Raw genomic sequence first — 26,505 nt, 5'->3', positions numbered from 1 at the left:
AGATATGTATGTTTTTCATCCAACTCTTCAGCCCCACTTAGTTCAAGAATTAAATTTTCTTCATATATCTCTTAGATCAACATGTCAACTTTGACCTTTCAGAAGATGTCTAGAATCTCATCTTATGTGTCCATATCTTACAGGGATACCCCCCCCCCCATCTAAATGTAAACACATTAAATCAGTATGCCTTTGAGATTTTCTCAAGAAAAATCTGATGGTGTCTTTAGGGTTTTCAATATTTGCCCTAGAAAGTAATGTGAGGAAAACTAGTTATTTTTAATTTTAGTATCCATACCAGTTCCCACTAATTTGTCCTATAAACCCTTGTGTATAAAGCACTAAACAGAATGTGGTCCATTTTCCCTTTCCATGAGGAGCTTTTTAGGAGGAATAGTGCTCTCTGCAATAAGTAAACTCTTGCTAAACAAAGAAAGACTACCTGTCTAATAAAAAGGTAAAATCCTTAGGCTCTGGACTGACGTCCTGCTGATGTAACATATGAAACCAAATATCTCTTTTGCTTTTCCTCTCATGAGCTTAAAAACTTAACCTAGGAGAAAGTGGTCATGATTGAATTAAGAAAACATATGCCAGAAAGAAATAGAGAATCAGAACATTTATCCTAATTTTTTATATGAAGTATCCTATAATGCAAGAACCATGCAAAGTACAGGAATTTAAGGAAGAACATAGTTTAATGGTTGAGACCGTTCTAAGGTGACTATGAAAGCAAGAACTATTACAACAAAAAACTATTAACACACATTCTAGATCATCTTTCATACAGTAATTCCTTTATTACCATTTACATCTCAATACTAGCACAGCATTCTGAAGTTGCCAAGCTTAAGTTGCATGTAACGGAGTAGAAAGATATCAGTCTACTTATAGTGCCAGAAGAGCTGCAGCACGTGGGAGATGACAAAGTCCTTAAACACGAAGAGGCAAAATGTGCTAAAAAATGATGTCCATTTGCATAATCAGGGACAAAATATAAGTCCATATTGTTATGAAATAAGAAAATGGTTACAATGCTTGCTGTTGCTGTGTGAAGGATTCCACAGAGAGAGAGACTTGAGTAATATATAATGAATGACTCCTAGGCCAATCATTTCTTTTCCATTCTTAAATGTCTTTCAAAACAGTCAGTGCTCATGAGATGTAGTGTACTGACAGTCCTGGAGTCCGTCTATTGCAAGTGAACAGGGATACTGTTGTCTTCCCTTGATAAAAAAGACAGGAGTTCTGGGTCCAAGATTTGTTGAGAATGTCCACTCTGCTGAATTTGCCACCAGGGAACCAGTTAGTAAATCAGTACCAAATAAAAGCAGTTGGTTCATGCTTGAGCCAGGTCTATAGAAACTGAAATCAATTCGATGGTGCACATGAGGAATTTTAAAAGGTTCCATATTTGTGTTCAAAGTATGGATTTTAACAACATCTTAAAATCCTTTAGAAATATGCTGCTGTTTAGTGCAAAAAAAATAATGCCACCATTTCTTCAACTAGAAGATAAGGTGTGTTTTGTAAAAATAAAGCATATTAAGTCTTTATCTTGTAGGCCAATAGTAACACAGGTCCTGTCGTAGCTGGTACATTAAAGGTTAAATCTCATTTACTGCCTGTAAAATAGAAGAAATATTATCACTTGTTAGAAAGCAGTGGAAAAATAAAACAGGTACTACTTAGGTTCTATATAAGCAAGATATCATTCTTTCAGTTAGCCTAATTCTTCAAGTAACAAAAGTTCTCGAATGGATGTTATGGATAAGGCAATATATATTCCCAATCAAGGATACATGAAAGGCTATTTCTTTTCTCCCAAGAATTAGCCAGATAAAAAGTGGTAGCTACTAAACCATTTTTTCCTGTCCCTTCAGACTATCTTTCACTTAGAGATGTATATACTATTTATTTTTATTTTTTTATTTTTTTGAGATGTATATACTATTGCTTTTGAAAGAAATATCGGCTTATTTTGTGATCCATTGAGTAAAACCACACATTAGCTCCACCATCTTTATTCCCTCTGTATATCTCATTATTTTTTCAATTGTTTACAAATCCACCCAAACACATACTTTTTATAATATTCAAAATGGATGCTGAAGGAAATCACCACCTTCTGTGATTTTTCTAGAACCTGTAATCTACACAGAGAAATTTCTTCTGTACTTACAAAGAAAAAGACAGTTTTATAAAAAGCTGTAACTTTTTCTTATGACAGTCAAGTGTTCAAGCAAAACTAAAATACTTGCTGCCAAAACACTCTGAAAGCTTTCACTTACTCACCTTAACTTAGTCATGCATGGACTGAAGAAATTTGACATTCATGGCTTATTAAACACTGATGAAATTTGTCATATAATGGTACTAGAGAATCCAGGAAAATTTTTATAACTACTATCTTTTGAAAATCATGCTGTCCCACTAGAAAAAGATTTTTTCTGTAATTTATTTGGCTTTTAAGAGGATGACCTTTTCTATTAAAGATTGTCATAAGAATATCTTTGTCTAATCATAACTTATTTTTTTCACTGTGCTAATGCTAGGTCTTAAAGTGTGTAATATGTCCTTTATTTTAGTGTGAGTGTATTAGGCCATCATTTTGAATATTCTGTCTGAAGAGATTGTAAGCAGAGTCATCCAGTCTGCTTTCTAGTGGACAAATATTGGCAGAAATGATCAGAACAAGATTTGGCTGCTTCCCTAGACACAAGCTCTGAATCTCACACAAAAATATTGAGCTGAAAATTCCACTGTATTATTTTTTAACAATTAATTTGCTTCATATTTTAAGAATGAACAGTATTTGTACTGTTAAAATTTTCTGGAATGTCTCCAGAAGATAGAATGAATGCTAATGATTTCCTGGCTAGTGTAAACTCATGAAGTTTTATTAGGGATTAGTTGTGATAATCCATGAAAAATGTTTAACATAATCTTGGCACATAGTAAGAACTCCAGAGTTATCAGGGGCAATTCCAGATTTCTATATAAGACAGCTTAGGGTCAAAAGTCTGATTTGAAGTAGTGTAAGAGGACTTGTTTTGAAGTTGTGATTTTCATAGCAAGCATATTGCTTTTATTTAGGTTGTATTTTGTTGTTTTGAAGTGCCTAGGAAGAAAGCCTGGTGGAAACATTTGGGAAAGTAGAAAATTCTCCCCCAGAGGCCACACCAGTACCACCGGTGGTAATGATTAAAGACTTTCATTTCTGTTTATGAACAAGGTGGCACAGGCACTAATATCTAAAACACAGAGGTCTGAACTACCTCTACAATTTTTCCAAAACTTCCTTTAAACTGAGTAATTTAGTTTTGCTGTGGTGAATGCTACTTTTTCCTATTCTCTTGTACTATTATATTCAAACTTAACTCATGTGTTTTAATCCTACATTGGGGCTTCCACAGTAAACATCTTGGGTGCATACCCTAATTTCAGACCAGCATGGCCGGCATGTCTGTATGTAGCAATTCTGTTTTTATATTAACATATTCATTTTACTTCAGTGTGTTTTTTAATAGCATATTTTTCTTTTATCTCTTTTAAATGAGTTTTTAGGTTTTTTATTAATTGCTAGCTTAATTTTTATTTTTTCCCTTAAGAATTTCAATCTCGCATAACCTTCCCTAGGCAATGATATATTAATTACTTGTGACTCTCTTTATAATGAGCAAGAAATAATCAAGGAAAGTCAGAATAAAGCTGTAGTCATACTAACTTTCCAAAGGTGGTAATTTCATCTTTTATTCCATTCCTCTCAGAACTTAAGATTTAATGTAGCAATCTGATATTCATAGGCCATATTTACTTGTTCAGTCATCATTTGTGTTTTAATCTAGACATTCTCTAAAAATGATAGTAGATAGTAGACTAAACAAGGCTAGAAACATTTGCAGCCTAATTTATAAACCCTATTTGGTAAAATTAAAAGTAATATGTAACCTAATGTTACTGAAGCAATATGTAATTTTTGGTATATACTTACTTATCTTTTTCCCTTTGATCTGCATGCACAGTATGAAATCATAAAAGCAACAAACATCACCACACCAACAGTGAGTAAGATGATTTCTACCAGGCCAAGGAGGTTTATTTTTCCGGTCACTTGTTTTCTGAACTGTGCTGCCTTCTCATCACCGATGGTACCAGTCTGTAATCAAATAATAATTAGCATTATTTGAAATTGGTGAAGCAAAATACTTGAAGCCTTCCACATATATGGCACTCTTTTCTCCAAACACCTGCATGATGTTAGTTATCTGTATTTTTATGACAAGCCAAGAGAATTCACTTTGCACGTTGTAGAAGGCAATAAATGCCAAGATAGACTACTTAGACTGAAATATAATCCCCCTCCCTTTGAAGATATTATATAGGACTATTGAACATACTAGGCTTCATTGCTTCAGAATGGCCTTACTAAAATAGTTAACAATTTTCCAGCACATGTCTCCTATTGACAGAGGGAAGTGACAAATGTCAACAGTTTTGATCCCCCTAAAGTCTTATTTCCTAAATCTGTGGCTAATTGATTGCATGGTTTACACTACAAATATCTCATCTAGTAATAGGATAGACTGCCTACACCTACTTTAACCTGACCTCTATAAGCTTGTTTGATGATACATTAAACTGTAATATTTTTTAGCACTGTAATATTCACAGTCTTGGGTTATTTGGAGTTACCTAAAACAAGCATTATGACAAGAAAAAGTGCTTAAAAGATGCATTTTGAAAATAATCGAAAATGGTAGAAAATGCTTTGAATTTCTAAAAAAAAAACCGGTGAAAACTAACACAAACTTGATCTCAGTGTAGTTGGGTTTTCTCAAATAGGTATAATATGTATACTCATCTACACGGGCAATGAAAACATGTACAACATCAAATACTATACATACATAATCAATTTTGAAACGCCAAAAGCTTTCTTTTTATATACAAAGAAGTTTACTGCTTTTCACAACTGAGAGATAAAAATACTAACCTCATTAAGCCAAAGAATAGGTACAATGTAGTTTCGCTTCAGATTCTTTAATGCTCTGTAATATACATTAAAAGTAATTATGGAAACATATATCAATATATTACACATATACAACAGAAATTTCAGTAAGTACTAGTGTAAACGTATGTTTAGAAATTAGCTGCTCCTGCAACTTGGTTAAGGTCCTTGAATTTTTTTTGTTCCCAGTAGTAATTTAAATGTTAATATGACTGTTTCTCAGAAATCTTTTATTCTTATAAACCTTTCTAATACAGATTTCTAATTAGATTAACTTTTTCTAAGCACAAATTTTCCCTTTCAACAAATTCTACCCAGGAAAGTAAAATATGAATTCCAGAAACTGGTCACAGAAATATTTGGAAAGCTAGCAAAATAGAAGATACCACCAAATACCCAAAACATTCCAAAATATATGTAAATATCATTTCAACAAACACTAGATATAATTCTAAATTACTAATAAAAATCATCATGAACATTTAGTAATTATTATTTAATGACATTAAGCCAGAGAGAACTTGAACTTTTGTATTCTTTCCACTTACTTTAATAGATTGACTCACATTCTTACAAGAAAATACTAAAAATTGTGTAACCATAAAATTGAAGAGACTCACTCAATTTTTTTTGCTGGCTTGACCAATATGTTGATTTGCAGCCGTTTTGCAAATCGTAAAGTGAATCCAGTTATCTAAAAAGAGAACAAACTAATTACAAACTTCTAAAAAAAAATCATAATATCCAAAACTCACTTTTATTATTATTATATAGAATTATGATGAAACTTGCAACTTGTGAAACTGAAATGTTAAATATATTACATAACTATGATTACATGTGTCTGTGCATGTATGCATACAGATGCATGTATACACACAATTTTTTTGATCAATCAAATCTCAAGGTTTTAGTTAGATTTGAGGTATTTACCAAAAATGGTTTTGAGTAATTAACAATACTGAAACCCAGAACTCATATAGATTGCTGAACTATGCATCACCAATCGTATATTCAGTCAGAATCAATGTATCATCAGTTTAATTATAATAACTAGTTCTATCATTTAAACTGACACATGACCACTAAAATATTTCATTTAACTTCTGAAGAGGAAAATATTTAAATAAATTAAACTGTTGAGCTATAGGAATTTTTAATTAATTTTTCTTGACACTAAGTATAATAGATCTTGCCCCGAATTCACATATACCCATAAAATCTCTCTCCCTCTCTCTCTCTCTTTTTAAAGATTTATTTATCTGAGAGAGGGAGAGGCAGAGGGAGAGAATCTTCAAGCAGACTCCCCAGTAAGCAAGGGGCAGGCTCCATCTCATGACCCTGAGATCATGACCTGAGCTGAAATAAAAAATTGAACGCTTAACCAACTGAGTCACTCAGGTATCCCATGAATTATTGTTTTATGCTTATTTTATACATATTAAATTGTTTTAAGCCAATTAGAATCATTCCTATCATTGGTATTCCTGACTTAGGAACCATTAAAAAGGCCTATAAAGTTCCATATGATGAAAAACTAAAGTTTAATGACCTTGATATTTCATAACCAACACAAGAAAGAAATCAATGTAATTTTCACTGAAATAAAAGTAGTAATTTATCAAGACTGTGAGTCAATAAATGATTAACAAGAGAATTTATTTTTTCTTTCAATTTAATGAATCAAATCAGATCAATAATATATTTGCTTACAGGTTCAACATCTAAGTATGTGGTATGTTCATCTTCATTTGGACTTAAGCCTTCAATAGGTTCTCCAATATCAGGACTTGCATGTAGAAAATGAGGAAGTGAAATATACACAGGTTTTCCTGAAAATAAATTTAAAAGATAATTTGGGATAAAAAGTTTTCCTCATTTCACGTACCACTAGGAAAATAGTTCCTTAAAAATATAACTTTTTCAATAAAAGAAGACATAACTGGGCTTGAACACTGATGGGGGAAGAAGTTGTATGATCTGATCACTATTGTACAAAAAATAAAATACAAATCTCTGCATCATCCAACTAATGTCAATTGTTTTTCCTGAGGTGTTCATTTTCAATATGTAAAATGTAGCTGCTGAGCACAAAATTTCAACCATTATGTTCATATTTCAGTGAGTAATATATCTGTGAACTGAGAATTTAGTAGATTTTCTTTTTTCATTCACATTCATCCCAATATGAAGGAGGTGCACTAAACTAGATGGACTTCAAATTGTATTTAAGTCAATTCTTGTTTCAGAGACATACTGAAAACATATATTTTTTTATGATTTTATCTTTATTTATTCATGAGAAACACAGAGAGAGAGGCAGAGACATAGAGGGAGAAACCGGCTCCATGCAAGGAGCCCGATGTGGGACTCGATCCCAGACTCCAGGATCACAACGTTAACCAAAGGCAGACGCTCAACCACTGAGCCACCCAGATGTCCCTGAAAACATATTTTTATTAATCAATTTCTAGGGAAGAAAAAGCTAGAAAAATGGCAGACGGATAAGTTGGTATGCTCAGAATATCCTAGGAATTATTTTATCTTACCTGAAAAGAGCACGGGAAACCAACAAAATAAAAGGGCTAACTATGGAATGGTTACAACAAACCAATATCCAATAAGTAGTTAATATCAAAAATACACAATGGATTCATAGAACTCTAAAAAAACAAAACAAAACAAAAAAAACACCACACAACCCATTTTTAAAAAATGAAATAAGGCCCGAAAGAGACATTTACGAAAATAGAAGGGAAAACATCAGTATGGTTTTACCTAATAATAACTAAAGTTTCACAACATTGACACACAATTTGGACCTGAAAAGCAAAACAACACTTCTCTACCACCACTTGCTTTCTCACTTTGATTTTAAAATTTTGGTGGAAAGGGATCTTGGGTAAAGGCTGCATTTCAGACTACTGCAGATTATATAATGGACTGTGGTACTGAGAACACTTACCTTCTTTGCATTTGCCAATGTCTAGCACACCATATGATGTGCAGTTATTTGAGATAACTTTTTCTGTGCAGAAACAATGATTATCTGGATTTTGAAGTGGAGATGCAAAGGCCATGGATGGAAGAACAAATCTATAGACAGGAATTCCTTTCAGGTTAATTTCAGCTCCAAACACAGCATAGATTGACCTAAACACAGATAAGAAAGAACTTTATTCCAGGAAACTGAACTTCATTCTGGAGATTTTTTTCTTTTATTTTTAGATTTATATTCTTGTTAGAATTTTAAACTCTCATGTAATTCACAGGAAAAAAAAATTTTGTGAAATTTCAGGGCATACCAGGACATACAATAATTCGAGTAAGAGCTCTTCTTACCTTTAGTCTCAAAAGCTTCCAAGAGCAGTTTTTGTGAACTACCATGGGAATTTATACTGAAGACATTTCTCATAGTTAATTTCCTCTATGCATTAAATATTTATATGACTTCCCTCAAATCCCTGTTTGTGCCCACTTTACATGAAATACAATTAAAATTTCTTTCTTTCAAAATTTAATCCTGGAGGGAAGGCCACGGACTCACTGGGGCGTGTGTAGGTGAGTTCTTGATACATAGATCTCATTATTTCCTGTGCACCCCCACCATTTACTGAATACTCACCCATACCTAGACAATGTGCTGGGGATCAATACATATTTCTTCTAATTCCCACATAACCCTATATGAAGAAACACTGCTCTCTTCAATTTTACAGATAAGGAAAACATTGAGAGATTTCAAATGTTTGCCCATAATGATACATTTTTTTTTTTCATAATGATACATTCTTTAGGAACAGGGCAAGGACTCAAGTGGACTGCCTTGGGCTCCAATGCTTGTGTGATATCTGCTGGACCCACCAATCTTAAAAGGGGCAGTAGTAGCACTAGAGCTCATTAACATAGTTCGGTGACAATGGCATCATTTTCCCTGGACATCATTAAAAAAGATGGGCATGTCCTAGACGTGACTGTTATTGAATATAGTTCTAGTGTAGTAAAACAATAAAAAATAAAAAACGAAAAATAGCTCTTACTTAAAAATGAGAAAGAAAATAATTTGCATTCTGTATATTATCCTTCTGCAGCCCTCAATTTTTATAAAAGTTAATAAGCACATTATGAGTTCCATATTGTACTCTGAATAAATCCAGAAAAATCTCCCTATGTGTACTTTTTTCTCCAGTAACATCATTAAGTATGAGCTTCTTGGTCTGTGTTTTGTCACTGGGGGAAAAAAATTCTGACTCACGGAACTACATCAGTGTCTTTGTCTTACCTGCAAATGTCAGAGGAAAAGAAACGCAATACTCGTGTCTTCTCTACAAAAGGTGGAAATGAGGCTGCATCTGTTTAAAAATCAAGCCAGTGACAAGGGATTAGATGTAATGTGTGTCCTAGAAAAACCTAGACATCTCTATTCCAGTATAATCAATAGAAATATAAGGCACATTGTATATGTAATTTTTAAATTCTTCAGTAGCCACATTTTTTTAGAAAATAAAAAGAAATGGGTATATTTGATTTAACCCAATACATCTCGGGGAACTTTGGTGGCTCAGTGGTTGAACCTCTGCCTTCAGCCCAGGGTCCTGGGATCGAGTCCCACATCAGGCTCCCTGCATGGAGCCTGCTTCTCCCTCTGTCTGTGTCTCTCTTTCTCTGTGTCTCTCATGAATAAATAAATAAATCTTAAAAAAAAAAGTCTCAAATGCCATTATTTCAACATGTAATTGATATAAAAATTAACAAAATCCAGTGTGTATTTTACATTTATAGCACATTTCAATTCACAATTCAATTAAGCACATTTCTTAATTTCTTCAATAGCATCATGTGGCCAGCAGCTGCCATATTCAATAAGTCCAATTTATATTCATTGGTATTTAATTTCATATTAAGTCTTCCCACTCCTTAAAAATAAATGAAAGTTTACAAAAATGATGCCAAAGTCACATGTTTTTAAATGTTAGTTTTTGAAATCCCCCACCTTCTCAGTAGTGTGGCACTTTTCTCACTATGAAGTGTCTTACCGTGAAGTTCTCTTAGAGCTTCTGTTAGATTTATGTTGTCCTACTTTTGATAGTGATTCATTCATCTGTCCTAATGGCTGATTAATATTTTTCTTTTAAGATTTTATTTATTTGACAGAGACCACAAGCAGAGGGAGCAGCCGGCAGAGGGAGAGGGTGAAGCAGGTTCCCCACTGAGCAGGGAGCCCAATACGGGACTCGATCCCAGGACCTCAGGATCATGAGCTGAGCCAAAGGCAGATGCTTGATTGACTGAGCCACCTAGGCACCCTAAATATTTTGAAAGTCATTTAGTAAAATTCTCTCACTAACCAGAATTTCCCCCAAATGTATTGAAAACCTATCCATCACACACTTGGATATATGAAGAGATAGCTAGAAAACTCTTGCATTTGCTTCCCAAGTCAGTGTCACCAAAACGAGCCACACCACTGAATGTGTTTGTATTTGTTGAAAACAGGAAGACCCATCCTTCAATAATGCATCCTGGGTTCTGCTTCTGCTTAAATGCCTCAACCTTGTGATCTTGTTACATTTCACTTATACTCTGTGATAAGTGAAATATAATAGAAGATCACAGTGGACTTCATCCTGGCAGTAAGAGAACTGGATCCTCAAGGCTAGTTTGAACTACTCAGGACTCTCAGTGGACACAGTCTACACCTGCCTTCCCAACACCGTAATCATTAAAGGGAAAGAATACACTTAAACGTTTTAAGAATCGTTATATGAGATACCATTGAAGATTATACCATAATTATTCCCAACAATTACCATGGAAATAACTATAAGATTGCTGACTTTTTTAAAAGTTCAGTTGTATATCAGTATTTTCATTTTATGTCTCTTCTTACTTACTTTAGAAAGTAGACGAGGCACTTTTAAATCAGGACCTTTTTTGTTTTGTTGGTTGCTATTCTCTGATGCCATAAACAGAGAATCTCTCTCACAGAAATCACATCAGAGTCCCTTGCCCTGTCCAATCTACCTCTGACCCTAATTTGTTTTCCTTCCATTTTCTTCTTAGATATTTTTTTTTAGATACTTTTAACTTTATGTCTGATGCTCACACATTCACACATTTATCTTTTTGTGATTAATCAATCCTTTACCTCTCCTTTTAAAGCTTCTAAACTGGCACCCGGGTGGCTCAGTGGTTGAGCATCTGCCTTTGGCTCACTCAGGGCATGATCCTGGGGTCCTGGGATCGAGTCCTGCATCGGGCTCCTGCTTTTCCCTCTGCCCATGTCTCTGCCTCTCTCTCTGTGTCTCTCATGAATAAATAAACTCTTTAAAAAAATAAAAATTCTAACCTTTGGACAGAATCATTTAATAGTTTTATTTTTTTCTTAAACCCATAAAGAATCCTTTACTATTTAGGAGCAGTACAATATATTTCTCTAATCTACTTTCTGAAGTATTATGCTTATGTAATGACTGGAGTTAGTAGCATTAGTTCACTTGATGATTTATTTGCAAAAATTCTTTACTTGAAATTTACTTGAAATTTGATACAAAGCAGACTCAAGATTTTTGCTGTTTTATCGTTTTCTCTATAAGACAGTGGTAACCAAATTAAATAGATATGCGAAGCTCAACAATAACCTTTGAAAAAGGAAATATGCCCTCTGTTTCCTTTTTATTCTTGCCCTTTTTATAACTTTGTATTGAACTTTCTTCATCTTTATTATACTGGTTTCCTGCAGGGTGGTGCCTCTCCAATTTTGGAACCCTCATATTTCTGCCCCTGCTTCTGCATTGTTGAAAGCTCACCTCAGGTCAGGTTTTAATCACCTCACAGTATTTGATTCCCATTTGCCTTTTAAAACCTTAATCCTTAATTCTTCAACCAATAGGTCTATGTGTACTTTGCTTTTGCTTTCCTTCAAGGAGAATAAGCAGCCAGATCTAACCTTGCTGCAAAAATGTAAACTCATACTACACTTCCTTTGTTTTCCCACTTCTAATTCAGAATGTTCATTTCTGCACACTTCTCATGGTTAGTAGATCTCTAACCTTGCGGGAATTTTGTTGTTCTTTTCTTCCTTTCACCCTGACCACCTTGTTCAAAATAGATGCGACTTCACAGGTTGTACTTCAACTAAAAAGCTCCTGGGATGTATGTTTTCTTTTTCAAAATTCTCTCAATTTAAAATTATTATCTGCACAATATTTATAAAATATGTGAATGGTCACTATGTCTTTAACTTTTTATTTTTTTAGCCCTTTACTTCTGCGGCCAGGAAGGTAGTTCCTGCAGTCAAGCTTTTATCTATCAAATGTTTCCCTAGTAATGCAGTAAAGGCTAATCCTCAAGGACTAATCTTCAGAAATCCCATCACATTAGACAGATATTTACTAAGCCTATGTAACGATAGAGACTCTGAATTATGTTGTAGGGCTATAAAGATAGGTAAATGCATACCCTTAACCTTCAGAACATTACAGTGGTGGAATTTGTGCAATAGCGGGACGTGGGTTCATTGTGATAATTACCACGAAATAAATGCCCTTACCTGTACCATTAATCATGTCACAATAACTTGGCCAATAGGAGAGATTCCTGAGGAATTAAAAAAAAAAAAAAGAAATGAGCAAACATTCTCTTCTCTGGAGCACCTTTCTGCCATTACTTTGTCTACTGTGATTCAATACTTCTGATTCAATACTCTTTAAAATAATAAAGATTAAATATGTGACACATGCTAAGTTTAAGAAATGTTCTCAATCATTCAGCCCATGTTTTATTTGAAGGTTCCATCTTGTTGAGATAAACGAAGTGCCCAATACTGTTAAGTGGCCAGGTCATAAAATAAAATTGCCACGTGTTAATTTGAAACAACTTGGAATAGAGAACATTTCTGAAGAAAGAAAACGGAGAAACACATCAGAAATTCAGATCTCTACCTAGGGGAGAATTTTTTTCCCATTGGGAGAAATGGTTTCCTTGGTAATATGTTGAGTGTTCAAAATAAGTGGGAGAAAAATATCAAGTGGTGAAGTGATAAAAATATGAAGTGGTTAACTTCTCCTCCAGTCTGAGGAAGAAGAGGCGCATGGAGAGGAGGTAAGAAAAGGAGATGTTGAAGAAAGAGAATAGAGTGGAAATGTGCAGACCATCCAATTTATACTTTTTTTTCCCTTTTAATGCTTGGAGGAGCTGGTATTCAGGTAGGACAGAGTTGATTAATTTCCACTCTGGTGTCTAAGTCAGATACTGGAAGCAATAAAACCAATAGTAGTAATAGTTTCTCTGTATCCTCAGCCATTTTTTGGTGATGGAAAATCTGTCTTTTTCCCCACTGTTAACATACCATCTAGTGACATGTCAAAGCAAGCTGTTGATTGTTTTTTAAACAGAACATGCTGGCAGTCATGCTCATTCTTGCCATGATCAGTTAAATTGACCTTACCATAGTCTTAAAATGATGTGGAATTCTTACTTTGATTAGAAGCACTTAGCAACTCTCCTCAAAATGTCTCTGTAATAACGAAATGGCAGAAATGTTCATGTTCCTCAATATACAGTGATGCTATTTCCCCTGAAATAAGCATTTAGAAGTGTTTTTCTTCAACTATGCTTTTCTATAGAAAGGTGTTACTATGGAATCTGTAGAAGAAAAGTACTACCTTAGTGATTATTATTGAACAGTTGTATGCAATTTTTAGAAAGGGACTCAGTGTGAGGCAGTGGTTACTTATAATAAAAAAAGTTAATCTCTTTCAATTTTGACTACTGTAATCTTTTCCAGGAAAAAAACTGATCTAAAGCATATTTATTAACTTTGATTAGAAGAGGACTTTCTTCCTTGACATTTATTGAGATTCTTCCTATTTTTTATACATATAATAAATTTTTTATATGCCAGATGAATGGTCAAGAGCCAGGAAAAGAAAAGCAAATCATGACTATACAAACACATGTCATTCTATTACTACTGCGAAGGAGGCGCAGTCTTTATTTTTAAGTTTAATATGCCCATTTTAGAACTATACTTGCAGTAGTAATTAGTTTTTTTAACTGACAAAGGTTTAAAAAGGCTGGTTTATCAATGTAGAAAATTATTTCCAGAAATTTTTGAAGGGAAAAGCCATGAAAACATTTGCACAGATTCGTTGTTTTCATCTTTAGAGACACATTAAGTCATTCAGTGAAATGAACAATTTTTATTTCATATGCTGAATAACAGAAATACAACACTCCCAGCAAACTGTTTTTCTAACTACTGGTTGATCAGCTGATGTATAGCTTTTCTGCCTTTCATTTGTGGTTACGTAACCGTAGGAGTGCCCTGCAGTGCTGGCTGTGCAGCAGAGATGGAAATAGTCCCTTGGGATTTCATTATGTAAGCGAACCTGTGCATGAGGGTAAACCAAATTCTAAAGTGGGGCTGACAGTCAGCAGCTATGCACCAGGTGTGACCAGCTGTCACAACTAAAGGGTTCACACTTGGCACACAAAAATTTCCAGGGCTGAGATACAGGCACATCTGCACCATGGTTGGTGCCTGTGCCTTGCCAGATGTTAAGCCAATACCATTCTTGCCTTGGAATACACGCAGTTTACCTGGATACTTACTTTTTACCTTTGTAAGTGTCAATTATGGCAACTTGGCTTACGTTGTCTTTCCCACTGAAAACTGAATAAACTCCATCGACGGTGTTGTTGTACTGAAAAGATATGTACGCGAAGAAATTACTTCTAGGACAAGCCATATTTTCCAAGTTATAAAAGATGTAACTCACTTTTGTGTTTTTCAAATACTGGTTATTCGTTGTAATTATCTTAGATGGCTTGAAATATATATGCAATGAAGTTTTAAAATTATTGGTCTTGAACATTTTAAAGGCAGACTATAAAAGGCCCTGAGAAATAAGTGCTGGAGGTTGAGACAAAGGAAGAAAAACCAATATCTTAAGTTAACATGATCCCAACTCTAGTATTCTTTGTCCTAGCTAAGCCAGTAAGGTGATTTTGATCACTCCTCCTATTATACTGAGGTGAGGGGATATTTAAAAATACCTATAAGTACAAGGACAGACTTCTAGAGGTATTCCAAGTGTTATGATCTTTAATAAATAGATACTAAAAAATAGGCCTACAAAATTAAAAACAGAATTAGCCAAGGAAAGAGTTATGAGTTCTTGGTTTAAAAATAAATAAAAACTGAGCCTCTGATCCTTTAAGGCTTTCTACATTCATATTTTTTGACATATAACCTTGCAATCCTAAACACGATCTAAAAACTAAAATAGCAAAAATTTGAATAACACCATATATAAACTAATACCACACATAGTGCCAAATAAATCATTGTCGAAATTCCAATTCAATAGCTTGTCCTATTTACTATAATTCAAAACCTTAAGCTATAAGTAAGTACATTGCCAAGTTCACCTTTTCTTTAATCTACAAACTGCCATTTCATGACAAATTGCATTAAAATAGGACGTTGCTGATTTATTCATCTCATTGTGTGCAAATTTAGGCTAACTTTTAAATTTATATTAACACAAATTTGTTAAGAGGTCTGGAGACGGAGGAATGATTAGATTAATCCATTTAACACAAATAAAAATATGGTATAAACCTGATATTTTGAGAAAGGAAAGCAAAGCTGAAAATAGAATGCAAAACCTTATTGGCTTACAACCTATTTTAGACAATTGTGTATTTCTCAAAGAATGGAAACGCAATTTAAATCTCATCATCTTTATTTTAAATTTGTTAAATTTAGATGAGTAAATTTTCCCACCCAGGAAAGCTGAAGCCATGTGAGACAGAGACTTTAAAAAATTAGAATATTTGTTCCCAGATCAGAAATCATGTAAACCCACTAAATCATTAAATTATAAATTGTCAATGCCAACATATTTATCCAATCAACATATAAAAAAATCAACATTTATATTTGGTACTCACAGGATAAAACACACCAACTTTTGTGTTAACAGGGTATGGAACCAAACTCAAGAATGGATCCGTGTAGCCCCACAAGAGCTCTTTCACAGTTCTATTTTGAAACATAGACGATTTTGACTTTTTGATAAGTGAATTGAGTACCACTTGAACAAATGCATTTGGATAGAGATGGGGTGCAGCCTACAAAAAAACAAAGCAAAACACTGTTTGAGACATAAGTTTCAGTATCTATTTAGTATCTAACAGATGGATTAAATACTAGAATTAAGTATAATGGGGGAAAATGAACTGTACCTTTAAATTATTCTCCAATCTTTAGAGGACAAAAAGTATAATTTGTCTAATCTCTGGATGATTACATTTCTCTACCTCAGCTCTAGGCACAAGGAGACATTTAAAGTCAGATCCTATTTTTTTTAAATAATATACTTTAAGTGGTCTTCCAATTCAGTTGTTATGATTTTTGTCATCTTTCCAAATGACCTTTACTCCATTCAAAATTATGACATAGGAGCATATTTTTATAAAAATGACAAAATAAAGAATACTTGATGATAGTTCTACTCATGTGATTAACTACACTGAGTTCTAGAGTATTTCAAAACAAATAATGTTGTTGTTCACTCACTGCTACAGCCAGATTGAGAACGGTCATAGTGTCATCTTCTGTTCCAACAGATAGTGAAGGTTCAAAGATGGCACCGTTGGGCTGGACAAAAGAGACTAAGTGGTTCTCAGTGTCATGAGTTATATTTTCTTTGGCTAGATAACGAACTCTGAAAAACAGAAATTGATAAAATTCAAAACAATTGTCTCAAGTGAACAGGTCTCAAATTCCATCCATTCATATAATAAATAATTTTTGAGTAGATAGACTATGTCAGAAATTAACCAATTGGTTTACAATGATAAATAAGCCAATGCTGGGTTGTGGGCAAATAAGAGAAGGGGATTTTAAATCTGCACAACATGGGAGAAGTAATAGGTGTTATTATGAGTTTTCATGGAATCCATGGGAAAACCCAGAACAGATACTTGGTCATGGTGAGAGCAAGGGTCAAGATACATTTTGGTAGCAATTCCATATAAGGGATCTGGCAAAAGACGTTAAATAAGGAGAAACTGGGTAAAAAGCTCCACAGTGTATTGTTAGAAATGCAAATTGTTGAATTTGGTTGGATTGCAGAGTGAGAATAAGGAGAACAGTGGGAAATAAAGCCATCAAACATAAGCAAGAGCTCACACATAAAGGGTTGCATCCTATTCTCTAATTCTATCCTGAGGGTAAGAAGACAGTAGAAAGGTTCACATAGGGAAATATGAAGAATCCCTTTTCTTATATTAGAAAGAATGCTCAACATATGTGGCCTCTCCAGCACTGACTTTTCCATATTTTCCAGTACTTTAATGAGAATTAAAGATAACTAATGGAATATGATTTCCATTTTACAGGCCAGTTGCCCTCCCCACTCCAGACATATATTAAATACTTACTAGTTCTAAGCTCCTGGCTGTAAAATCTCTAGGCTGAAAAGTACCGACTACTTTTAGGAACATGGTGATGGGTAATTATTATGTGGAAAAATCTTTTGCAAATATGAGAGATTTACTGAGACAAAACAAAGTATGCATCATTGCACTATCACATATGTGCATGTCCATACATGAGATGAATCAGTAGGTAAGGCGAAGACAAAAAGCACGGGACTAAAAAATGTAAAAACACAAAACACACTATTTCACTCAGGTATAATAAAAATGTAAATTCCTGGGTGGCTCAGTTAGTTGGGCACAGGAGTTTTGATTTCAGCTGGTGTCATGGTCTCAGGGTGGTGTCATGAGCCCTGCTTTGGGCTCCCTGCTCAGCACCAAGTCCTCTCCAGATTCTCTCTTCCTCTCCCTCTGTCCATCCCCCAGCTCGCATGCGCACGTGCACACATGCAAGTGCTCTCTCAAGCTCTAAAGAAATAGAGCTTTCTCTCTTTCTTTTTTTTTTTAAGTAAATAACTGTAGGGTAGGAATTATCACCGTTTTGTATCCCCAAGCACACAGTGCATGGCACATGAGTTCTTGATAAATTTAAGATGAATAAATTAATTAATGGATCACATTCTTTTAAAGAGTTCACAGTAAGATGAGAAGATAATTTATTTTTACCATGATTTCATCAAAGCTTTATTATTTATTCTTCTTGTAGTACTGTAGGCATAGCAGGAATATATAATTCTGAAACATCCCCCAGGACAGTCTATTGCTAGACAACTACTATTTTCTCTGACGCAATTATATCTTAAAATCAGACAACCTGCTATTAACATTTAAAATTGAAGCTCTTTCATTTTCAGGAACATTTATCTATGTGTAATCATCAAGACCATAGCAAAGTAAGTGACCAAGATTCCAGCTCACTTAAATTGTACTTACAACATTGTACCAGTAGATGGCACTAAGAGAAAAAGCCTTTAAACTGACGCTTGTGTTTAAAATGTACTTTGAGAAAGAACATAATCACTCACTTCTTTTGTTTAAAACCGTGGAATGTATACAGGTTTTGGAAAGTGTCAGTTAATAAGGTCAAAGGGAGAAATTGGCCTTAGATTTAGCGCCAGTTGCTTTCTTTGTACCGCTGCCAAGGAGAAGCAACTTAAAAACAACAACAAGAAGCAGTAATGTGGGATCAGGGAAGATTCTCTGGGAATTACTGACCTTTCATAGAGATGATGAAATTGCAATATATATAATTAAGATCTGCACGCAGGCAATTTCATGCTTGGACCCATGTTATACCTTGTCAATCAAAGTGTCACTGAACTCACTTTAGCAGACATCAGCCAAATGAGCCTGTGGTTCTGTGTGGGGTGGGACATCCTCCTAAGCTTCCAGGATCAGCAGCATTCAGGGTGTCATATATGTGGAAGCAAGGTCACCTCAGACTATTAACTGTTAGGAAGACTCTAAAATGACTAACTTTTTTCTGAAAGGTAACAAATGGTTTTCCCGTTATTTAAGGCAACCAAACAGACACTAATGGCTCCACTTTGGTGACATCCTAAGACAAGATGACCCCGAGTTAATTAGAAATCCCTTTAACATCATTATGTAAACGGGAATTTATTATTTGTAAACTTTAGCTGCAAACCCAACTTCTCTAATTCAACCTTCTTCTCACTGCCTCTCCAAGTAAATCAAATATATCTAACCCTTCTGTCCCTTGGAGGGATAGGCTAAAGTCTCTAGAAAGAAAATATATATTAGCTGTCACCTATCAGAGCAGAGGGTTGGGTTCAGTGTTATGTTGATGTTTCTCCATATCTCAAGTAATAGCTTTAAAAATAAAAGATGTGACCTTCTCCCCAAACAAACAGAGACGTTCTCAAATTCTAACAACGATTCACTTTCCTCGCATGTTCAGTTCACCTGGGTTATAATTTTGTTTGATAATTTTTCTTAGATTCTCATTTGTCCATGTGTGAATTCCAGATTTTCATAGGTATACATCATAGCCATAAACATTTTTTTTTTAGCAAGATACTCATAGAGGCTTTTGATAATAACAAGAACTCTAAGACCATGAAAAAATGAAAACATTTTCCAAGGTAAGATTTTCTTTTTTTCCGCCAACAATGAAAACCAAGTGTTCTTCAGTAGCAGTGTGAATAGTCACAGACACAGGCACAGGTACAAGAGACTGGACAACTGGTAGGACAGACGAGTCACCAAGGGCCTCTAGCATGAGCTACGGCCCCAGGCACTACCCTCCCAACTGCTGTCGGTGTATTCTATTTTGAGTGTGACCTGTCAATCTACAGACATATTAACGTCTAGAGGGGAAAGAAATTATATAGACTCTCTAAAACAGATGCGATTTCAAAACTATGAATTATAAGAAATCATTATAAATATGAAATTTTGTGGTAGGAATTGATCATGCTGTGTAACTAGTAGTAATTATCCTGGAGGAAAAGCCAGCTATTTGTATAATAGCTGATACTGCAGGGCTTAACTGTGTTCCCACATGGATATCATAAATGTATTCCTCATCTTTGGTTATGGTTAGTGCCTTTTGCACCTCAGTCCCCCCCCCTTTTTGTACCCTAATAGTTGGAAGAAACCCCTAGTCTGTAGTTTAAATAGGAAAAAAATACATAAGAAAATCTAGGAGTCACCAGTTCCTAGGTCCGTGTGAACACAGACGAATCACTTCACTTTCCCTGGTGTCAGTTTTTTTAGTTTGCAAAATGAAAAGTTCCTGGCTAACCATTTCCCTTTAGTTCTAACATGTGAAGATTCTATTCAAAAGCATGTTCAACTATTAGGGAATATCAGATAGGGCTACAGCAGCTTCAATCTTAGTCCTGGAGAAAATATAAGGATGAAACCACTGAATCAATACAAACACCTGTCTGACTTGGAAATTAGTTTTAACAGAAATCCTTAGCAGGTACTGCAGTTACACAAAATCCATTTGATGCTGTGGTTCTCAAAATTGAATATGTACAGGAATCACCCAGAGGGTCTGTAAAATTCACTGTTGGGCTCCGACTCAAGAATTTGATTCATTTGATCTGGGGTGACATCTGAGAGTTTGCATTGCTACCAAGTTCCCAGGTGAGGCTGATGCTGCTGGGGAAGGAACCCCACTATGAGAACCACTGGTATAATGTATACATTCAATTTTAGGATTTTAAGACGCTCTGGTTATTTAAAATTCTGATAGATTGTTTACTTTTAAGCATGCACACTTGAGAGTTGTCAAGAATATATGTCACAAGTGTAAAACACCCATGATTTCTTAAATGTAGGGCAGTTATTTGATGCTGCTAAATTTCTAATAAAATCCATATTTCTTATGATCATTAAATCCTTAGATTAGGATTCACTATAGACAGAAACTAAAACATTTCATTATATGTTACTGGGAAAAATAATAAGCACATCTGAAAACAGTGGCATTTTCCAAGTCTTTTCAGAAATACATATGGTGAAGGAAAGAATGCCCCTTATCTGTGTGGACTCACCTGTATGTGTAAGGACCTCTTTGTTTAACCTTAATTTTGCTGCTGTTCGCAACCACTTCCTGTGCATTTTGCACGTCAAAGATCCAAAACTGTCTGTAAACTTCTGTGCCTGTTTTAACCCAATTTTTGAAAGCAATTGTACCTTCTTCAAGTACAACTTCCTATGAAAGAGAAAACAAGTTTGCGTTATTTCTGTGTAGTAAGATAGGAGCACATCTGGGAGTTCCTCACTTTCGGTTAGCTTTTGAAAGGACCAAGCTCAAGGACCCTGTTCCTGAGAACCTTGGTAAACTTGCCATACAGTTGCAACAGAGATGTTTTTAATAAATTATCAGGGCAAACCTCTTTCAGTCACCCTTTTAAAAAGGGAGTCAGTGTGTGATACTGCCGACATGGCAGCTGATTTAAGGCCAACCATTGGGATCCCTGGGTGGCGCAGCAGTTTAGCGCCTGCCTTTGGCCCAGGGCGTGATCCTGGAGACCCGGGATCGAATCCCACGTCGGGCTCCCGGTGCATGGAGCCTGCTTCTCCCTCTGCCTCTCTCTCTCTCTCTCTGTGTAACTATCATAAATAAATAAAAATTAAAAAAAAAAAAAAGGCCAACCATTGGCAAGCTTCAGGGTGCCCCTCTGGTAATATTGCAACAGTTTTAACACAATTTATTAAGCAAATTTTATTAAACCCGTTCCAAATAGTTCCTATCAGCTTGAACATTAATTTCTCTTCTGCCCTTAGTGAGACTGATGAGACAAAACAGAAAAGCTGAGAGAAAAATGTGGTGATATTGAAAGCTTTAACTTTTCTTCAAAAGTTGGACACTTGCAGAGGATGATCACTTAACATTTATTAAATTAAAAAAAAAAAAAAAAAGCTTCTGGATGAAAAGAACAAATTTGACTTCTCTCCCAAATCTTCAATCCTGGGACACTTGGGCAGCTCGATTGGTTAAGCATACAACTCTTGATTTTGGCTCAGGTCATGATCTTGGGTTGTCAAATTAAGCCCCATGTGAGGCTCCATGCTGGGTGTGAGCCTGCTTAAGATTCTCTCTCTCCCTCCTCTTCTGCTTCTCCCTGCCTCCCCTCCTGCCTGCTTGTGCACCTTCTCTCTCTCTCAAAATCCTTCTCAATCCCTAACTCAATATATTTGTGGCAACTGAATAGGACATGTTTTCAAAAGCTACAACAGTCAACATTATTAAGTTCCTACTTTTAAAATAAAAGGATGAAATAAGGAAGTTGTCCTATTATTTTGTGGAATTCATTACAAATCCTCGACACCCCATGTAGTGAAGATAAACAAGTGGAAAAAGTGCCAATGACAGAACCACAAAATGCTATATTAGAAATCTGTTCCCTTGTTTTAGATGCTGTGGGACAGAGTGGAAAGTCACCAACCCACTCAGGCTCAATTTCACCATCTATTAAATGAGGGAGTTCTAGAAGCTCTCCAAGTCGCTGTCCATGGCTCCCACTCCCTGAGCTGAGGGTCTGTAAAGCTATCCTAACTAGAGCCAACCAAGGTGATTTGGTAGTAAGGCAGCATTTCCAACTAGGTACCTTGGGAAGAATGCCCAGAATGGAAACCTTGATCTTTGTGCTTGAGGAAAAGGAAGAAAAGTATTTCACAGGAAATGAGCCCACACAGACCCATGAATACAGGAACAATCTGACCTCTTTGTTTCCCTCACCAGGAAGCATCAATTCATGGAATGATGAATCTGAAGGGACACTGAACATCACCTTGTCTTCTAGGAGAGCACACGGAGGCTCTGAGGAGCTCTGTGGCTGGCGCCCGGGCCATCTAGCCAGAGCAGAACCACCATGAAAATCCTAGTCTCTGACTCTTGGACTGGTCTTCTTTTACACTCTGCTAAAAATATCTTTTTTTTTTTTTTTCCTTCTGTCAACTCTGGACTTAGTTGGTAGAAGTCAAATTAAATTTCATATCTTCAGGATACGTTACTTATTGCTTAATGCAGAGACTAAGGAAATTCCTTAGAGAAGAACAGGGCACCAAGCTGAAATGCTATGATGAAATCCTATGCTGTTGCAATGCATTTTCACTGGGTTCACTGGAGCTGCTAAAATGATGTTAGACCATTACTTTTTACGACTTGCCCTTGAAAAACTTTCTATTAGCTCCTTAAGTGTCTTACTTCCAATACTAACAAGCTCAATATTAAAACAGAGTTACATGCAGATGCTAGATGAGGGCGTTGGAGCTAAAAGCTATGATAATGTACCAATTTCAAGAGACTGTATGAGGGGGAAAACACACTACTACGCTTGCCCCATAAGAAGCTTAAGGACTAATGCAATATCGATTCTTTATCCTATAACTCTTAAGCCACACATTTTACTTTAGTTCCTAATGAAAGAAACTCAATAAATGGTTATAGAATTGAAAAAGAACTGTGATGGAAGGTATTTGACAGGACAGAAAACTTCCCTACCTCTGAGATGTATGCATTTCATATAATTGAATATTTATCCTCCTCTTATAGAGATTGATAAATGCGAGGACTTAGCCCAGTGTTAGCACATCACCAAGCTGTGTGCTAAGTTAGCTATTATTCTTATGCAAATCCTACCTGGCCTTTGGAGGGAGAATGCTAACATCATGAGCTCTCCATACTGCTTGAATTATTTCACTCACAGCATTTCCTGTCTCAACCAGTCATGTGGCAATAACTCATGTAGGATACGGTGACACTTCTTTTTTGCTATTTAATCATTTTAAAATTTATTCTCACTGAATTGACATTAAAACTTCCTTAAAATGCAGAGACATGCTGAAAATAGTCTTCACCCCCCCTTACTCACCACCACAATGTGTTCCGTTTAGGACCAGTTATAAGCCATTTCCTCACTCGCAAAAAGGCTTGTGCATGCACTACGTGTGCGCAAGTGAGCATAGTGCATGTGCACAGGAAGACACTGAATTATTAGTGGCAGTTGTGCTGACAGTCAATAAAGGGCTTCAGTCTCAGGTCATCAGTTAAAACCCACCATAAGAGTTGGTGAAACCGATTAGATTTAATGTTTCTGCAACCCAGGAAATTAGCCTCCAAAAATTTATGTGAGAACTTAATATAGGAGATTGTGCATTCGGCATGAATACTAAATTATGTTGTTATGTTAATATAAATTGGATGGAAGAAAATTATATATACATACCTGCTGTTTCTTGAAACACTGTTAAGTAATTTTATTACTGCAGTTAAAATGCAAATATATGTAGCATTTTTTTTTTTTATATATGTAGCATTTAATCCATTTTTATACCTCTCTTAATTTAAAATTTACTTTGGACTGTTTCATGTTCATGTTTATATTCTCATATGTTATTAATATAAAACAATCTCTACAAATTATTTTTTCATACCTGGAAATACCATAAGCTTATATTATAAAAGTAATATACGTATTATATTATTTAAAATAGGGACTATCGAGTCAAATATTGGCCATTTAAAAAAAAATAGTATTTCAATTTATTTTATCTGAAGCCACGGCTTACAAGCTACTAAAGGATTGTTCTTTTCAAGAATAGGGGAAGGAAATGATGATATAATTGAGTGATGCTATAATTTAACATTAGTCTTTCAGGAGGAAAGATAAGAAAGCTTTAATTTGCTTCTTGATGTTCTATACTTAATATCATAGGGAAACTAAGATTTATTTAAAAATACCAATGTTATACAAAATTCACTAAACATTTATCAAGTCATATTAACCATGTCAATTAATAAATTATCTTTTGTAAATGGTGACAGAACTTTGACCTTTTCCAAAGTGTTCTGGTAGTTTCTACATTTGTGGCAGCTGATACTGTTGACTTTGTCCATCTACGTAAGATTGCACAAACCTGCTGGCTCTACAGAACTCTGTTAGGAATCATAGTCAAAAGAACTGGTAAGGGTGGCATAGCAGTTTGGTGCCTGCCGTTGGCCCAGGGCATGATCCTGGAGACCCGGGATCGAATCCCACATTGGGCTCCCGGTGCATGGAGCCTGCTTCTCCCTCTGCCTATGTCTCTGCATCTCTCTCTTTCTCTCTCTGTGACTATCATAAATAAATAAAAATTTTAAAAAAAATTAAAAAGAACTGGTAAGAAAGTTTTCAGCTGTAATCCATAAAAAGGTATGAAGTCCTAGAAAACATCCCTTAGAAATAAAGTAAAATGAGTATATGTTTACCTATACATGCACACACATATATATCAAAGAAGTAAAATTTCTGGACCATTTTAGACCATTTTAAGTCTCGCTGTCATGGTGCTATCATTTCGGTATCACAGAACATATCACAGAGTTCCAGCTCCACTTTATAAATGAGAGAACAGTATGGGATGATTTTCTGATCTTTTTCAAATAAGCACTTTAATTTTTTTAAATTGTGCTTGTATATAGGTAATAACTTTCCCAATTTGCTGTTAGTCAATTAAATGAAGAAAGTAATCTTCAGTGAATTTCAGTAGTAAACAAAAACCAGAACTAAAATTTTTATACATTTGTAAAAGGACAGCTTTAACCTAAGTCCTCCTGAAGTAGAGGGGTAAAAGGCACTTGGCTCTTTTGGGTTTATGCATAATTCAGAGATTTGACTCCCACACTATGTCAAACAGATACATATTGCAATTTTATTTTAGGACAGTTTTATAAACTGAAGAAAAAGGAAACAGCCTAGAACAAGGAAAGAAAAAGTCCCAGCATCTTTATAGGACTAAAATTGACAAGGAAATCTGAGAGCAAAATCAGGCTTAGTCTTAAATACATCAGAGATTCTAACTATTGAAGGGATTCTTTTTTTCTTTCTTTCTTTCTTTCTTTCTTTCTTTCTTTCTTTCTTTCTTTCTTTCTTTTTTTTTTTTTTAAAGATTTTCTTTATTCCTGAGAGACACACAGAGAGAGGCAGAGACACAGGCAGAGGGAGAAGCAGGCTCCATGCAGAGAGCCCGATGTGGGACTCGATCCCAGCACCCAGGGATCATGACCTGAGCCAAAGGCAGGTGGTCAACCACTGAGCCACCCAGGCACCCCCATTGAAGGGATTCTGATGATTAATGGATATGTGGTAGGCGTACAATATAAACTATCATGTCATAGTTTTTTCGAACCCATTCTTCCTTAAAGCTCAGTTTTGTGCCTCCTCCTGCCTTCTAGGTCTAGATCCATAGTATACCCCTTGTCCTGTAAAAGATTGCACAGATATCCCTTATTTCAAAAACAAGAAGAGAAAGTACTCCATTTCTTTGTTGTGTCCTACTCTACTAAGTTTATTGCCCTCTCCTACTGAATTTCTATTTTCAAGAACCTTAGGGACCATGTTCTAACCATTATTTCCTGAATTTTCATCTGCCTGAGAGCATTTTATTTTCTTTCCTTGAGCGCTGGCCTCTTGATAACTTCCAAATTAATTATACTCTTTTGTTTTTATTTCTTCACCTAAAATCATTGTGGCTTTTTGGTTTTCTTTCCTCTGAATTATGCATAGAACCTGTAGTAATCT

At 35.2% G+C, this 26,505-nt stretch overlaps 1 protein-coding gene across 14 annotated transcripts in view; it reads right to left on the bottom strand.

Annotated features, from left to right (window-relative positions):
• Positions 1-775: 775 nt before the first annotated feature.
• The window catches only part of CD36 (CD36 molecule), a 76,103-nt gene continuing 50,373 nt past the window's right edge, over positions 776-26,505 (bottom strand). For all 14 annotated transcript variants that reach the window (XM_025449274.3, XM_035701403.2, XM_049096668.1 and 11 more), the window contains 12 exons: positions 20,992-21,152; positions 16,602-16,749; positions 15,974-16,153; positions 14,630-14,721; positions 12,567-12,613; positions 9,297-9,366; positions 7,980-8,167; positions 6,728-6,846; positions 5,635-5,708; positions 4,997-5,051; positions 3,995-4,159; positions 776-1,625 (listed from right to left, as the gene is read on the bottom strand). In XM_025449274.3, the coding sequence (XP_025305059.1) occupies positions 3,995-4,159; positions 4,997-5,051; positions 5,635-5,708; positions 6,728-6,846; positions 7,980-8,167; positions 9,297-9,366; positions 12,567-12,613; positions 14,630-14,721; positions 15,974-16,153; positions 16,602-16,749; positions 20,992-21,152 (1,299 nt within the window). In that variant the 3' untranslated portion in view covers positions 776-1,625. The remainder of the gene's footprint in view (positions 1,626-3,994; positions 4,160-4,996; positions 5,052-5,634; positions 5,709-6,727; positions 6,847-7,979; positions 8,168-9,296; positions 9,367-12,566; positions 12,614-14,629; positions 14,722-15,973; positions 16,154-16,601; positions 16,750-20,991; positions 21,153-26,505) is intronic.

This window comes from Canis lupus, chromosome 18, assembly GCF_003254725.2.
Source record: "Canis lupus dingo isolate Sandy chromosome 18, ASM325472v2, whole genome shotgun sequence".
NCBI lineage: Eukaryota > Metazoa > Chordata > Mammalia > Carnivora > Canidae > Canis > Canis lupus.
Note: the sequence above shows the minus strand (reverse complement) of the source record. Positions and strands in the feature narration are given on the sequence as shown.